The sequence below is a fragment of the Pelophylax lessonae genome (assembly GCF_965119305.1).
Source record: "Pelophylax lessonae genome assembly, chromosome: 11".
NCBI lineage: Eukaryota > Metazoa > Chordata > Amphibia > Anura > Ranidae > Pelophylax > Pelophylax lessonae.
This window is the reverse complement of record NC_138778.1, coordinates 52,769,760-52,785,678: the sequence shown is the minus strand read 5'-3', so window position 1 is coordinate 52,785,678 and position 15,919 is coordinate 52,769,760. Positions and strand designations below refer to the sequence as shown.

The 15,919-nt window shown below is 42.6% G+C and overlaps 1 protein-coding gene across 2 annotated transcripts in view; it reads right to left on the bottom strand.

Annotated features, from left to right (window-relative positions):
• The window catches only part of LOC309566765 (rho GTPase-activating protein 39-like), a 175,281-nt gene that overhangs the window by 24,881 nt on the left and 134,481 nt on the right, over window positions 1–15,919 (bottom strand). For both annotated transcript variants that reach the window (XM_082272059.1, XM_082272060.1), the window contains one exon: window positions 8,628–8,701. In XM_082272059.1, coding sequence (XP_082128185.1) covers window positions 8,628–8,701 — 74 coding nt within the window. The remainder of the gene's footprint in view (window positions 1–8,627; window positions 8,702–15,919) is intronic.

The window sequence follows — 15,919 nt, the reverse complement described above, 5'->3', positions numbered from 1 at the left end:
GCTCCTGGCATTAAAGACACTGAACAAATAGCTATCTGGAGCAGATGCATTTCCCCTTCTCACAGTTTATTTAGTTACAGTGCAGTTTTTGGGCGAATTCACACTTTAATGCTGCAACAACTCTCCTCTGCTGGCTGCGCTTGGGGGCAATGTGTGTATCAGCTTTATTTGAAGTGTATATAAAAAACATTCACTGCATTGTCCAGCAGCAAAATGTGCTGCACTGCCTGACATTGCAGTATGATATGGGCCAGTGTGCTGCAATAAAATGCAGCATGTCTGGATTTAGCGCAGTGCTAGGCTGTGTTGCAGTGTAAATGGGACACATAGGAAAACATTTTGCCTGCGATTCCCTGCGGTAACAGACGTTTTACCATGCTGTAAAATGTCTGGGTGAATTGGCCCTAAACTGGCCTGGGCATGTAATGACAGCCATCAAAGCATAGGGGAAAGACCTGGTGGTAATATGTATAGTATCTAAAACCAAAACGTTTGTTTTAGATAGAGTGTGGAAGGTTAAGGCTCGGTTCACACTACGTCGCTCCGACTTAGGGGGCGACCTGTGAAGTCGCATGCAGCTCCAGGTCGCCCCGAAGTAGTACAGGACCCTTTTTCTAAGTCGGAGCGACTTGTGTCGCTCCTATTAGAACCGGTCCTGTACTATAACTATGGGACGCGACGGTGCGTGACTTGTCAGGCTGACCAAGTCGCCTGACAAGTCATACCAGTGTGAATGGACACTAAAGCAAACTATTGGAAAAACATTTTTTTTCTTTTTTGGATAGAGCAAGGGAAGGTTTTAAATCGCCATCTGTGTCCCATTGGTGAGATTTCCCTTCACTTCCTGTCGAATAGCCAAACAGGAAGTGAGAGAAAACCCCTGCAAATTAAGGGAATTCCTTGGGGACCCCCCCAGGTGACCAGAACAAGTGTCCCTATTGGAAGATTTCTTCTCTATTACTTTTCTAGGGACAAACCAAAACGTGGGATTTTCTTTTACTCTCAACGATAATGGTAAACAGGACAAATAGAGAGGGAAATCTCCCTAACGGGGGCACAGACAGCAAAATAAGAAAAAATAAAATATCTGACAAGTGTTCCAATTCCTCTCTATCCAAAACTTTAAAAAAAAAGTTTTGCTATTAGCTGCATTTTAAAGTGAAAGTAAACCCATAGCAGTTGTAGATTAAACCGGCTAAGATGGCAGCTTCCTTGGCTGGAAGGAGGGTTTACTTCCACTTTAAAGGACCACAGTTTTTATTGTGGTCTCTTAGAGATTTCCCCTCTCCGTTTGTAATAATGTCACCATAATGGACACAGAAATGGGAAGTAAAAAAAAAAGTTTTGGCTTTGAATAAACTTTGGAACTAAACATTTCTAAGGGCGTTTTTTGGCTGAAGAGGCTTTAAGGGATGTATTTATTGAAAAAAAAAAAAATGGCCATAGCTGTTCATCTATAAATCTCTATGTAAATTTGTTATTTGCAAAAGGGGCACAATTGAATGTTCTCAAGCTACATTTTCTGCAATTTGAATGTGTGCATAGGAAAAATACCACATTCAAGCCACTAGACGGAGCTGAAGAGCATGCATACTTTCTATGATAGAACGTGCCACCTAGTGGCCATAATGTGGTATTTTCCCACAGTCATACATTCGAAATGTTGAGAGCAATCAATTTTGCCACATTTGCACAGAAAAAAATTAACATGCAGTTTTGATTGACAAACCGCTATGCAATTTGTCTATAAATACACCTCTTCGTCTATTCTGACAAAATCTTCTTCCCCTCAGTTGCTTACTGATAGAAAAATTTTTTTTTTACAGGGACAAACTTAAACACCTGGGAATGCCTTGGGAGTCAGACGCCTGGCAACTGATTTATGTGTAGAAGTGTAGCACATGAACAATCATCGGGATCCTGAGAATTTCCCCGTACTCTGCTGGTGACAGCAGCACGCTCACATCTTGGCAGGAGACGCGTCTCTCCGAATTGTACCCCAGCTGAGACTTAATGACATGCCCTTATATGGGGATGTTAAAATCCACAATGAAACCCCAAGCAAAATAAATCATATAACAAAACCACAACTTGTTCAGGGAGCGGAGCCCATCTGAGATGAAGCCAGGAAAATGATCTGTCCTCCCCGCACAGCAGGGTTGGTGATGAGCAGTGCACCGTCCACAAATGAGTAAAAAGGGGTATAGATGGAATTGGGAGGGGGCTGACAGTTTGTTAAAAAGCATAGTTTTCCCTATATGCGTGATATAATAAGAATGTTGAAATTGAAAAAAATTTTTTAAAAATGTGGCCTGTTGTATGCAAACAAATACAAAAGGAAACTCTGATTCTATTATTATTAAAGTAGAACTAAAAGGCAAACTTTTTTTATTTTGGATTGCGTAAGGCAGTGGTCCTCAACTCCGGTCCTCAGGGCCCACTAACAGGCCAGATTTTAAGTATTACCTTGGGGAGACGCGGACTAGAGTACTGCAATCACTGAGCAGCAAATTATATCACCTGGGATGTATTTCAGTTATCTTGCAAACCTGGCCTGTTAGTGGGCCCTGAGGACCAGGGTTGAGGACCACTGGCGTAAGGGAGGGTTATAACCCCCATTGGGGAGATTTCCTTTCACGTCCTGTCCTATAGCCAAAACCGGAAGTGAAAGGTAATCCCTCCAAAATGAGGGAATCCCTGGTTGTCCCCAGACTTACTGTCCCCAATAGAAGATTTTCACTTCATTTCTGTTCTGGTGGCCACCCAAAATCTTTGAATTTCTTTCACCTAATGGTAAAACAAGACAAAAAGGGTGAATATCCCCAGCAGGGGCACAGGCGGCAGCGATAACCTGACAGGCATGAGCAGATGTGCTGCATGGCTTTGGGATCCGGCAAAGACCTGTAGCGCATCTGCACAGGTGTAGGGGATCTCTCGCATGGGGGCGGATGGAACAGGTATAAAGGTTCCAAATACCAGCTTTGGGCGCTCATGCACGGAAAACGCCAAGGCATGCACAGATTTGCTAAAGGTCTCTGCCGTGTTCTGAAGACGCACGCCAAAGTCATTCAAAATATGATGGCGTGGTCGAGGGAAAGGGCAGAAAAAAAAAACAGGGACTGAAGTTCCTCTTTAATGTAAAAATTAAAATATAAATGCACCCAACATGCTTTTAGGATCTGATCCACATAACTCACAATGGTATTATCAGGTGTGTGATGTTGTATAATGAAAGGTTAATATTCCTAATTAAAAGGCAGATTTTTTTTTTTTTTTTTTAATGGGGGGGGGGGGGTGTAAAAAATCTGGTAAATTTATTTTTGTTATTATTCAGAATTTAAATTGATACTAAACATGCTGTTTAATATTTATTGTCCCTTCTATTTTTGTATATGGATGATGGAATGGTAATTATTTTAATAAAAAAGTACCTTTTTATCAATCGATCTAGAACTGTCACATGACCCACATCTTTCCCAGCCTGTCTGCAGGGAAACCTAGGCAGAATGAGCTTCTAGTCCTCTGCTGCTGGTCACATGTTTAAAATTAAAAGCTTTTCGAATACAGAGTAAAAATAAATACTGGTACTATTAATAGACTGTTTTAAATTGTCATACAAATCTATATTTAAATGTAATCTTTTTTTTTTTTTTTTAAATAACAGGGTGTGGGCAGATTTCTGCCAGTCACAGGCTGTGTCACGCCCCTCCAGCCTCTGTCTTAGCATAAAAGGAAGGTGAAGCCTCCCATTAGCCAACATGTAATATCTCACCCCCTTTGTGTTTAGCTGGTTAGTGGGGGCATGGAGGAGGAGGGAGTGAGTGGGCTGTCATTTACTGCTCCAAACCATTGTCCATTGAGCCAGTGGCTCTGAGGAAGAGGCGTAGGCCTTGAAACGCGTCAGCCATCATCCTAATAGGACAATGGACTTTCGTATGGACTTTTTATGTTATAACAATAAAACCATTATTGAGGATAATGCGCTAGGTCGGTGCACCCTTTTTTTGTTTGCTGGGCTGTCATTTACCACTGCGTATATGCCCACGTGTGACTCTATAGTCAAATGGGCTGCTCAGATGCAATAGGGAGGAAGTTCTCAGCATAGAAACTCACTTAAAACTGAGCATGTGCAGAATTGCCAACACCGCTCTGCAAAATCTCCAACTGAATTGGGGACATGGACAGAAAGGGGAAATAGAGAGCAGCAGGATCAACCAGGTTTTTTTTTGCAGAATACAGAAAAAAAAATCTCATAGTGACTGAATATGAACAGCATGGAATACACCATTTATTGATATTTTTTTTATAGTGTGCGTTTAGTGACACTTTAGTTTTAAAGGTTTGGATGGTTGTCAGTTTCCTTTAGGCTCCATTCACACTTGTTTATTGGACTTCAAAGTCACAGTTCCTTTCAATGGTACCCATTCAAATTGGTGCAACTTAAAGTTGCAGCGACTTAGAAAAAGGTGCCTGCATTACTTTGATGCGACTTTGATCCAGAGAGTGAAAAGTTGGATCTAAGTCGCACTCAAAGTTGCATTGGTAATTGTGCGAGTTTGGATTTGCGCTAGTGTGAACGGAGCCTTACTTGTGATGCACCCCAATTTCCTTTCCCAGTGAAAAGCTGTCAGCAGGACAGGAAATGATGGTAAAGTGAAGAACATCTGTTTTTATTGCTCTCTGTATATCCTGTCCCAGAGAGAAACACCCCTCCTAAATTCATGTCCTTGTGTCACCATGACCAATGCAAAAAAGGGAGTCCCACCCAGACAACATTAACAACCTGAAAGGAGTTCTGAATCGCAAACTAAAAATCACATTTTGGCTGAAGTTGGGATTAAACAATGGCTAGATGTCACTTATCAGTTAGGAGAAATAGATAATTAGAGATTCTATACTCCAAAATTTGAATAGGAGGAGGCAGCTCAGACACAGACAACAAGAAGCCATTAAATCAGGCCATACAGGGCCAGGACAAGGAGTGGGCAGATGGGCATCTGCCCTGGGCACAGCGTGTATTGTACGGAGAGTACTGCAAGCTCCTTCTACTATAAGGCTGACAGGAATAGTGACAATAGCATCACTACTTCTGTCAGCCTAGCGCTGGAAGCAGCAAGGAGAGGAAGAGAGAGCAGGGGAAGAGAGTGCAGGGGAAGAGAGAGCAGGGGAAGAGAGAGCAGGGGAAGAGAGTGCAGGGGAAGAGAGTGCAGGGGAAGAGAGTGCAGGGGAAGAGAGTGCAGGGGAAGAGAGTGCAGGGGAAGAGAGTGCAGGGGAAGAGAGTGCAGGGGAAGAGAGTGCAGGGGAAGAGAGAGCAGGGGAAGAGAGAGCAGGGGAAGAGAGAGCAGGGGAAGAGAGAGCAGGGGAAGAGAGAGCAGGGGAAGAGAGAGCAGGGGAAGAGAGAGCAGGGGAAGAGAGAGCAGGGGAAGAGAGAGCAGGGGAAGAGAGAGCAGGGGAAGAGAGAGCAGGGGAAGAGAGAGCAGGGGAGGAGAGAGCAGGGGAGGAGAGAGCAGGGGAGGAGAGAGCAGGGGAGGAGAGAGCAGGGGAAGAGAGAGCAGGGGAAGAGAGAGCAGGGGAAGAGAGAGCAGGGGAAGAGAGAGCAGGGGAAGAGAGAGCAGGGGAAGAGAGAGCAGGGGAAGAGAGAGCAGAGGAAGAGAGAGCAGGGAGGAGGTACAGGCTTTGCTCGCTCTACCTCTCCTCCTCATAGGCTCACACATAATGAAGCAGGGAGGGAGACGCAATTTGACATCTCTGCCATGGGCACTGGATAATCTTGACCGGGTACTGAGGTTCTACACTAGAAGATTTTCATGTAAACTTTCATATAAAAATTCTCAGTACATTCAATGACTTGACGAATGTCACTCAAAAGTACTTCAAAGTTTTCTGAACATTTCATTTTGGAACACATTTACTTTTAATGGACCTAAATCATTAGGTTTATTTAAAAAAAAATAAAAAAAAAATTCTCTGCACTGCGGTTGAAAATGAACGTCAATTTGACCCCACTCATTAAAAAAAAAAAAAAAAAAAAAAAAAGAGTAAATGTTCCTAAACTAAAGAAAATCCAACTAAAGTCTATTAGAGTATAGACAACTTTAGGAATTCTCACATTCTGGAAACATCTCGGGCAGAATGGCGTTTCTAATTTTTTTCAGAGAACAAATGTCAACGTCACCATATTTACTCAGAAATCTGATGTGTACACTGCTCGGTAAACTCTGCCACTTTCAAAAGGTCTAACCTAAATTCCAAGTCACTGAGTACACAATAACATACAACGTTAACCAAGTCTGTTTTCTTTATAATCCCATCCTGTTTCAAATACATCAAACAATGAAAGAAATCAGGATAGCCGAGAACAACAAGGCTGCCAGTGTGGCCCTTCCCTTCTGAAAATGTTTAGTTGCCTGGCTGTCATGCTGACCTTCTGCTTTCAATACTTGTGTCAGTGACCCAAATCACATACACTTCCAGTCTGGGCATTTTCTGGCACTTTTGGTTCACATGTAACAATTAGTATTTTTTACTAGAAAATTACTTAGAACCCCCAAACATTATATCCAATTTTTATTAAAGCAGAGGCTCTAGAAAATAAATTGGTGGGTTTTGCAATTTTTTATGTCAAACGGTATTTATGCAGCGGTTTTTCGAACACTTTTGGGAAAAAAAAAAACTTTTTTGAATTTTAATGCAAAAAAAGACCACAATACTTAACCCATTTTTTTTTTAAATATAAAAAAAATTTTATGTAGAGTAACTAGATACCAAACCTGTCACGTTTTAAAATTGTGCATGCTCGTGCAACGGCGACAAAGTAAATTTTACTATCCATAGGCAACACTTTTAAAGCCTTTACAGGTTACCACTTTAGATTTACAAAAGCGGTCTGGTCCTAGAATTACTGGCCATGATCTGATGTTGGTGGTGATCCTTCACGTGTGGAACGATCGCCTTTGTGCGCAATCACGGGAGGATGGGGGGCACTTTACACTTTTTTTCTACAATTTATTTTTTATTTTTATTTTTTTTTACACTGTTGCTTTTACTTTTTTTTCATCACTTTTATTGCTGTCACAAGGAATGTAAACATCCTTGTGACAGCAACAAACATGTGATAGTTCCTCTTTATGGAGAGATCTGGGGTTAATAATGCCCAAAATCCCTCCTCTGCACTTAAAAGCATTCAAACACCAAGATCGAGGTTTCTGAATGCTTTTGATTTTCAAAAAAATGGCATGGATGGTTTCCGAGTACTGTAAGTGAGGTCATATCATCGCTTTCGGTTTACTATAACGAACAGCTAATCAAAGCCAATTGCTGTCTTTCTGTGGGACATGAGAGCGTGAGAGAGCAGCGGAAGGGGGGGGGGGCCTGTAATAGCAATCAAGCGACTGATGAGCCACTCCAATTGCTTTTACAAGAGAGCCAATGGTTTGATCTAAACAACGATACCGGGGTGATGCCTCCCGGGATAACCACCGAACTTGGTTACCTTTCTACGACATTCTTGGTTGGCATATCTGTTCCAGATATAAGCTGATAGGAGAATACAGGGACTTACTGCTCTGTCCTTCACTGGTAAAGTGTAGGTTCAGTTTAAAAGGGCCCTTCTATTAGTCTTGTATAAAGAGTTGAAAATTAAGCACCACATCACTGCTAAGAGGTCCAGATAAAACTTTATTCCATTATCCGTCCTTTATTCGTCATCAAGGTTTATTTTTATCCCATAGTTTCTTTGCATTGCAATTGTTTTGTAGACTTATAGTAGGTACTACAGTCTAGACTATAAACTAGTAAAAGAATTACAAACTCATACAACAGAAGACTAAAGCTACCCATACATGTTACAATCTCCTTTAGATCTGCCAATTATGTGGTAGAAGGGCCGGCCTAACTGGATACCAACAGATTGGATAAATTAGTTAGGTCCTCGTGTTACATAGTTTCATAGTTTAAAGTGGTTCTAAAGGCTCAAGGTTTCTATGCATGAAGGTAAAAAAAAAACCTATGTGCAGCATCCCCGCTAATACTTACCTGTGCCCCTTCATGATCCAGCGATATGCATGAGAGCAGTGGCTCTCCGGGGACTCTAACTCCTCATTGGCAGCCAGTGAGCCAATGAGGAGAGGGGGCAGGGCCAAGCCGCAGCTATGTGTGTAAATGGACATGCAGAGCAGCGGCTCGGGAGGGAGCCTGCTCGGGTGCCCCCATAGCAAGCTGCTTACTGTGGGGACACTCGGCAGAAGTGAGGGCCCTGGAGGGCCGGCGGGGTACCCCAGAAGAGGAGGATCAGGGCTGCTCTGTGCAAAAAAATTACACAGAGCAGGTAGGTATGTTTGTAACTTTTAAATCTAAAGTTGATTGTATGATTAGATTGTAATGTGCATGGTCATCCTAAGTGTGCATTTTATATATACATACACACAAATATATATTATACATTATATATACACACTATATATATATATATATATATATATATATATATATATATATATATATATATATATATATATATATATATATACACATATATATATATATATATATATATATATACACATATATATACACATACATACATACATACATACATATACACACATAAATTTCATAAACATTTTTACCTTTTTTCCTCCAGTAATTGCAACTTTTTGCAGTTTTCGGTAGCAGTATTTGGCATAGGTGCTGATAGGCAGACCTGAAAAATAAACAAACAATGCACACAAATCAGATTGCAATTTACAAGCACTAAGAAAGCAAAGTTATATCAGGGATAAATACGGTAAACTCTGCCAAAATATTCTTTAGATCAGATCACTTCTAAGGGTGAGACCATCCAAAACTGGAAGATGCATTTGGATGGAATCAGCAGTTTTTATTTACCTCTCCCCCTGGTGGTATAATATGGTATTGTAAGGCAGCCATACTGAAGCTCTAGCCCTCTATTAACACAGAAGGGTTGATTTACTAAAATTGGAAAGTGCCTAATCTAGTGCAGCTCTGCATAGAGACCAATCAGCTTACATGTTTTATTGTCAAAGCTTAACTGAACAAGCTGAAGTTAATTGGTTACCATGCGCAACTGCGCTAGATTTTGCCCTATTTAGTTTTAGTAAATCAACCCCACGGTTTGGGAATAGTTAGTGGGAGATTTACTGGTGCACACAGAATCTGGTGCAGCTGTGCATAGTAACCAATCGGCTTCTAACTTCAGCTTGTTCAATGAAGCTTTGACAATAAAACCTAGAAGCAGATTGGTTACTATGCACAGCCTTCCCTCTTAGCCTCTATGGTACCCACAGACATAGAATTTTCATTTTGTAGATTAATCACTAGACATTGGTGGGGTTGTATACCTAATGTGGTTACTTCCCAAATAATTGTTACATTATGGACACCAGATGATCTCTCGCAAATGCCAAGGCATATATTGAGCAATGCCACTGACTGGTCCTTATTGCTAGCAGGGTCGGGAAAAAGGGTGGGCAGGAGGGACGGCTGTCCTGGGCACTGTGGTATCATGTGAGGTAGGGGGTGCCACCAGGAGATTGGGGGTTAGGGGATTTGTGCTAGAAGGGGGATTTTGGGGGGGGGGGCAACACAGTAAGTATTGTTCTAGGATGGGACTTTTTTTTGGGGGGGGAGGGAGAAGGTGCTAAGAGTGTTGATTTAGGGGGATGTGTGTAGTGAGGGGGTAAGGGGGGATGATTTGTGCTAGAAGGGGGTTTGGGGGGGCAGGAAGTATTGTTCTAGGAGAGAAAATGGGGGGGGGGGGCTAAGAGTGGTAATTTAGGGGGGATTTGTGGTGGGAGGGGGAATTTAGGAGGAATTTGTGTTGGGAGGGGGAAACTAAGTGTGGTGGAGAAGGTGTGAACTAGGTGGGGAAAGTTTAGGGGTGGATGATTTGTGCTAGAAGGGGTGAATTTTTTTTTTTGGGTGGGGGGGGCATAGACTTGTGCTGAGAAGGGAGATTTCAGCAGGGGGTGGATTTTTACGGGGGGGGGGGGTTTATGCTTAGGGAGTAAGCATGCAGATTAGTGTTCATTGTTTTTGTGGGGGGGGGGTTTTGCTTACACACAATGCTCATAATTTTTTTTGGGGGGGGGGGGGCGCAATTTGGCATGTTCGCTCTGGGCTCTCGATGACCTTGTCACTCCACTGATTGCTAGAGAGCACATGACCATTGGAGGAAGCTAGGAATTTTATTTTTTTGCATAGGCTTTAAAAATACTGTAGTAAAAAGTTATGTCGATCAGTAGCTATTTGCCTGCCAATTCTTACATTTTTTTGTAGGGTTTTTTTTTATTTTTATGAAAAACACTTATTTTGAGTCATTACTTCACAGCAATATATTTTTGCAGTGACTTTTGCATTTTTGCAAACTTTTCAATGCAGATCACCACTAGAGGGTGCAAATACTTCCCTCTTATAACACTGTAAAGACACTGTATCTGCCTCACTGGGAGTGCATTGATTTGAACAAGTCAACTGACTAATAAACGTACGTGTTGTTGCCTCATTGGTTAGATGAGCGGAGTATCGCTCTCCACTGGCAACTGAAATTCTGCAGTAATACTGACAATTAGAAGGTGATGGCATGCTAACAGCCAGATGCTGTTCTCATTCTCAACACTCTAAAAACATCCATTTACTTTTTTACTTTATTTAACCACTTGCTTATTGGGCACTTATACCCCCTTCCTACCCAGGCCAATTTTCAGCTTTCAGCGCTGTCGCACTTTGAACGACAATTGTGCAGCCATGCAACACTGTACTCAAACAAAAGTTTTATCACACAAATAGAGCTTTCTATGGTGGTATTTAATCACCATTGGGTTTTTTATTTTTTGTTGAGGAAACAAAAACATTTAAAAAAAATTTTTTTTAATAGTTGGTTATACAAGTTTTCAAACTGGTAATTTTTCTCCTTCACTGATGTGTGCCGATGAGGCTACACTGATGGGCACTGATAGGCTGCACTGATGGGCACTGATAGGTGGCACTGATGAAGCTGCACTGATGAGGAGGCACCGAGAGGTGTCACTGATAGGCACTGATTGGCAGCAATGGTGGGCAATGGTGGGCAATGATTGGGACTGATGTTCCTGTAACACAAGTCTGTTATTGACTTTCTTCTTTTCTCCTCATGCTGATTGGGAGGAGTATAAAGCAGATAACAGGCGTCTGTTTACTTCTGTGATCAGCTGTCATTAGCTGACAGATGATCATGTGGTAAAGGGCTGCTGTAATTGGCCCTTTACTCTGTTCTGTGATCACAGATCGCAGGGGGCGGGCGAGCAGCGCGATCACAGGAGGACGTCTATAGACACCCTCCTCCTGGCACTGGAAGCCCATGTTGTAGTAGTCTTTCAGATAAAGTGCAGGCGGAAAGTTAAAGAGAGTTGAGTAACAACCCCCGAAACACGTTTGCTTTTTAAGCCCTATTCACATCTGGCGTTTTGGGATCTTTGGCAGAATCTCTGCAATTCTGCCCGTGATCCCAAATCCATTGCAATAGTGGCGAAACGCACAATGTGCTTTGGGTGCCATTCATTCAAGGCGCAGGAGCTTCTTATGGGCGGCAAGCTTCACATGACGTGGTTTGCAGCAATTGCGTCAAAACCATACCACGTTTAGCATTGAAAAAGAATGACACCCATATATGCGTGGTGCATTTTGCCACTATTGCAGTGCGATTTAGGATCATGGGTAGAAACGCAGTGATTCTGCTGGCGATCCCAAAATGCCAGATGTGAACGGGGGCCTCAAACAATCTATCGTTAATAAAGTTATATTTGGATTGGAAAAAGACAAGGTGGTAGGTTAATGGTCTCCAGTCTAAACTGACCCTAATATGTGTAAGTATAAATGGGAGTTAGGAACCTTAAATTAGAAGCTCCTTGAGGGCAGGGAGTGATGGGAATGAAGACTATATATGTAAAAGCGCTGTGTAAATTAATGGTACTCTAGAAGTACCTGTAATATAAATAAATCATGATGTGGCGCTTCAACCGTACATTCACTCAGTGCCGGGACAAGGTCATCTAAAGCCCAGGGCGAACATGCCAAATTGCAACACCGCCCCCCCCCCCCCCCAAGATTTATGAGCATTATGTGTTGTCAAAAATCCCCTCTCACCCAAAAAATTGAGCACTAATCTGCATGCTTACCCCCAAGCATAAATCCCCCCTCCCAGTACAAATCTTTGCCCCCTCAGCTCAAATCCTCTCACCCCCCCCATATGCCCTCATCACAAATCTCCCCCTCCCCCGAAAGAAAATTCCCCCTCCTAGCACAAATCCTCTGCCCCTCAAATTTCCCTTCTGAGCACAAATCCTCTTCCCTCCGCCCACTCCAAATCCCCCTCCCAGCACCAATTCTCTTCCCCCAATCCATTGATCTTGGCACAAAAAAAAAATTTCCCCTCCTAGCACAACCCCCCCCCCCCCACCCCACCATATTACCTTTTCTAGCAAAAACCCTCCCTGTCCAAATACCCCCTCCTAGCACAAATCCTCCTCCCCCATCCCCCTCCTAACACGAATCCCCCCAAATCACCACTCCCCAAGTTTCCCCTGCTAGAACAATTCTTGCCCCGGCAATGCCTCAAATTCCCCCTTCTAACACAAATTCCCTCCCCCAGATCCCCTCATGGTGTGCCCCCCCACCTCGCATGATACCACAGTGCCCAGGGCAGCCGTCCCTCCTGCCCACCCCTTGTCCCGACCCTGCATTGACTTATCTCTACCACAATGTAAGGTGACCTTGGAAGCCCTTAGGTGTGCAGAAGCTCCAAGCTCAGTATTCAGACTCTCTATATTCACTATTGCCATACTGATGGATACAAACAATATAAATCAAAAAAAAAAAAAAAAAAAACATTAAAAAATCAAGAGGTTTTCAGCGCCTTTTATCCATTTTCCCACAAATCACAAGTGTGAGACGGGTCTACTCTAAACCACATCACTACGAAGCAAAAGGCAGCGCCCGAGTATGTAAAGGGCAAATCTGTCAGCCCCCTCCTTCACATACAATTACTAAACAAAGAACAAGGGTTGTAAAACCCTGACACATACTGATCAGAGTATTTTCATCAAGCAGGTGTATTTTATCAGAGATACTGAAAAATGATTTATATTCCCTTCAAAGCACTTTAAGGAATGAGATGTATTATGCGACTCCTTTAAAAGGAGATGGATATAAATGTGATTGGCAATATATGACAATGGGAAATGATAGAAGGCCGGAGCCCGGGGCTCAGCGCTTTATTATCCCCTGCTTAATGTAGGTGCGTCAGCCACTGAAAGAGATCCTTCAATAATGAATGGGAGATGAGCATGTAGAATGGAGAGTAGATTGCTGCATTCCACAGCCATGAGCTCAGCAGCCGCATTGTAATCCTGAGAGGAGGAGGAGGAGGATGGGAGCAGCAACAACCTTCTCACTCTGCAGGCTGATCAGACACAAAACTCAAGAATTATTTGCTTTTAACTTCAAATGTTTGTGGTAACCATAAGTGCTGCTTCTAAGACGGCCATGACAACCACAGTTATGTGGATTAAACGGAGGGCCGCTCGCATTTTTTCAAGTTTGAGGTACAACTAAACATTTCTTGGTAGGAATGTGCTTCATTAAGGAATTAAAACTCAACACCTAGGGGTGTATTAAAAAAAAATTAAAATCAGAGAGCTTTTCAGAATATAAAACTGCATATCCGCTTGCCGGCTACGCACTGTAGCTTTTACTGCTATACAGTGCGAGCCGGCTGTGCAGAATCGCGTATTTATATATATATTATATATATATATATATATATATATATATATATATATATATATATATATATATATATATATATATATATATATATACATACATATACATACAGTGGGTACAGAAAGTATTCAGACACCCTTACATTTTTCACTCTTTGTTATATTGCAGCCATTTGCTAAAATCATTTAAGTTCATTCTTCTTCCTCATGAATGTACACATAGCACCCCATACTGACAGAAAAACACAGAATTGTTGACATTGTTGCAGATTTATTAAAAAAGAAAAACTGAAATATCACATGGTCCTAAGTATTCAGACCCTTTGCTGTGACACTCATATTTAACTCAGGTGCTTTCCATTTCTTCTGATCATCCTTGAGATGGTTCTACACCTTCATTTGAGTCCAGCTGTGTTTGATTATACTGATTGGACTTGATTAGGAAAGCCACACACCTGTCTATATAAGACCTTCCAGATCACAATGCATGTCAGAGCAAATGAGAATCATGAGGTCAAAGGAACTGCCTGAAGAGCTCAGAGACAGAATTGTGGCAAGGCACAGATCTGGCCAAGGTTACAAAAAGATTTCTGCTGCACTTAAGGTTCCTAAGAGCACAGTGGCCTCCATAATCCTCAAATGGAAGATGTTTGGGACGACCAGAACCCTTCCTAGAGCTGGCCGTCTGGCCAAACTGAGCTATCGGGGAGAAGAGCCTTGGTGAGAGAGGTAAAGAAGAACCCAAAGATCACTGTGGCTGAGCTCCAGAGATGCAGTCAGGAGATGGGAGAAAGTTGTAGAAAGTCAACCATCACTGGAGCCCTCCACCAGTCGGGGCTTTATGGCAGAGTGGCCCGACGGAAGCCTCTCCTCAGTGTAAGACACATGAAAGCCCGCATGGAGTTTGCTAAAAAACACCCGAAGGACTCCAAGATGGTGAGAAATAAGATTCTCTGGTCTGATGAGACCAAAATAGAACTTTTTGGCCTTAATTCTAAGCGGTATGTGTGGAGAAAACCAGGCACTGCTCATAACCTGTCCAATACAGTCCCAACAGTGAAGCATGGTGGTGGCAGCATCATGCTGTGAGGGTGTTTTTCAGCTGCAGGGACAGGACGACTGGTTGCAATCGAGGGAAAGATGAATGCGGCCAAGTACAGGGATATCCTGGACAAAAACCTTCTCCAGAGTGCTCTGGACCTCAGACTGGGCCGAAGGTTTACCTTCCAACAAGACAATGACCCTAAGCACACAGCTAAAATAACGAAGGAGCGGCTTCACAACAACTCCGTGACTGTTCTTGAATGGCCCAGCCAGAGCCCTGACTTAAACCCAATTGAGCATCTTTGGAGAGACCTAAAAATGGCTGTCCACCAACGTTTACCATCCAACCTGATAGAACTGGAGAGGATCTGCAAGGAGGAATGGCAGAGGATCCCCAAATCCAGGTGTGAAAGACTTGTTGCATCTTTCCCAAAAAGACTCCTGGCTGTATAAGATCAAAAGGGGGCTTCTACTAAATACTGAGCAAAGGGTCTGAATACTTAGGACCATGTGATATTTTAGTTTTTCTTTTTTAATAAATCTGCAACAATGTCAACAATTCTGTGTTTTTCTGTCAGTATGGGGTGCTATGTGTACATTCATGAGGAAGAAGAATGAACTTAAATGATTTTAGCAAATGGCTGCAATATAACAAAGAGTGAAAAATGTAAGGGGGTCTGAATACTTTCTGTACCCACTGTATATATATATATACACACACAGGATTCTGTTTTTCCAAGTAGGGGGCAGGCGCCCCGTGGCCTGACTGTGCTGCGATTCGTCTCCTGCTGTGTAAATGCCATGGACAGAATGGGGGAGATTTACTAAAATTGGTGCAAACAGAATGTGGTGCAGCTGTGAATAATAAAAAAGAAAAGAATGAAAAAAACCGTAAGGGTCTTTCACACGAACGATCCGATCTGTCAGTTTTTTAGGTGGACCTGATCGGATGCTCCATGCATCCCTATGGGTAAGCGGATGTCAGCGAAGACATCTCCACTGACACTCGCTGATATCCGCTTCCGATCCTGTCTGTGAAATCCGGGTGGATGGGAAATCCTATTTTCCATCCGTCAAGCGGATCGGATGAGAACAGA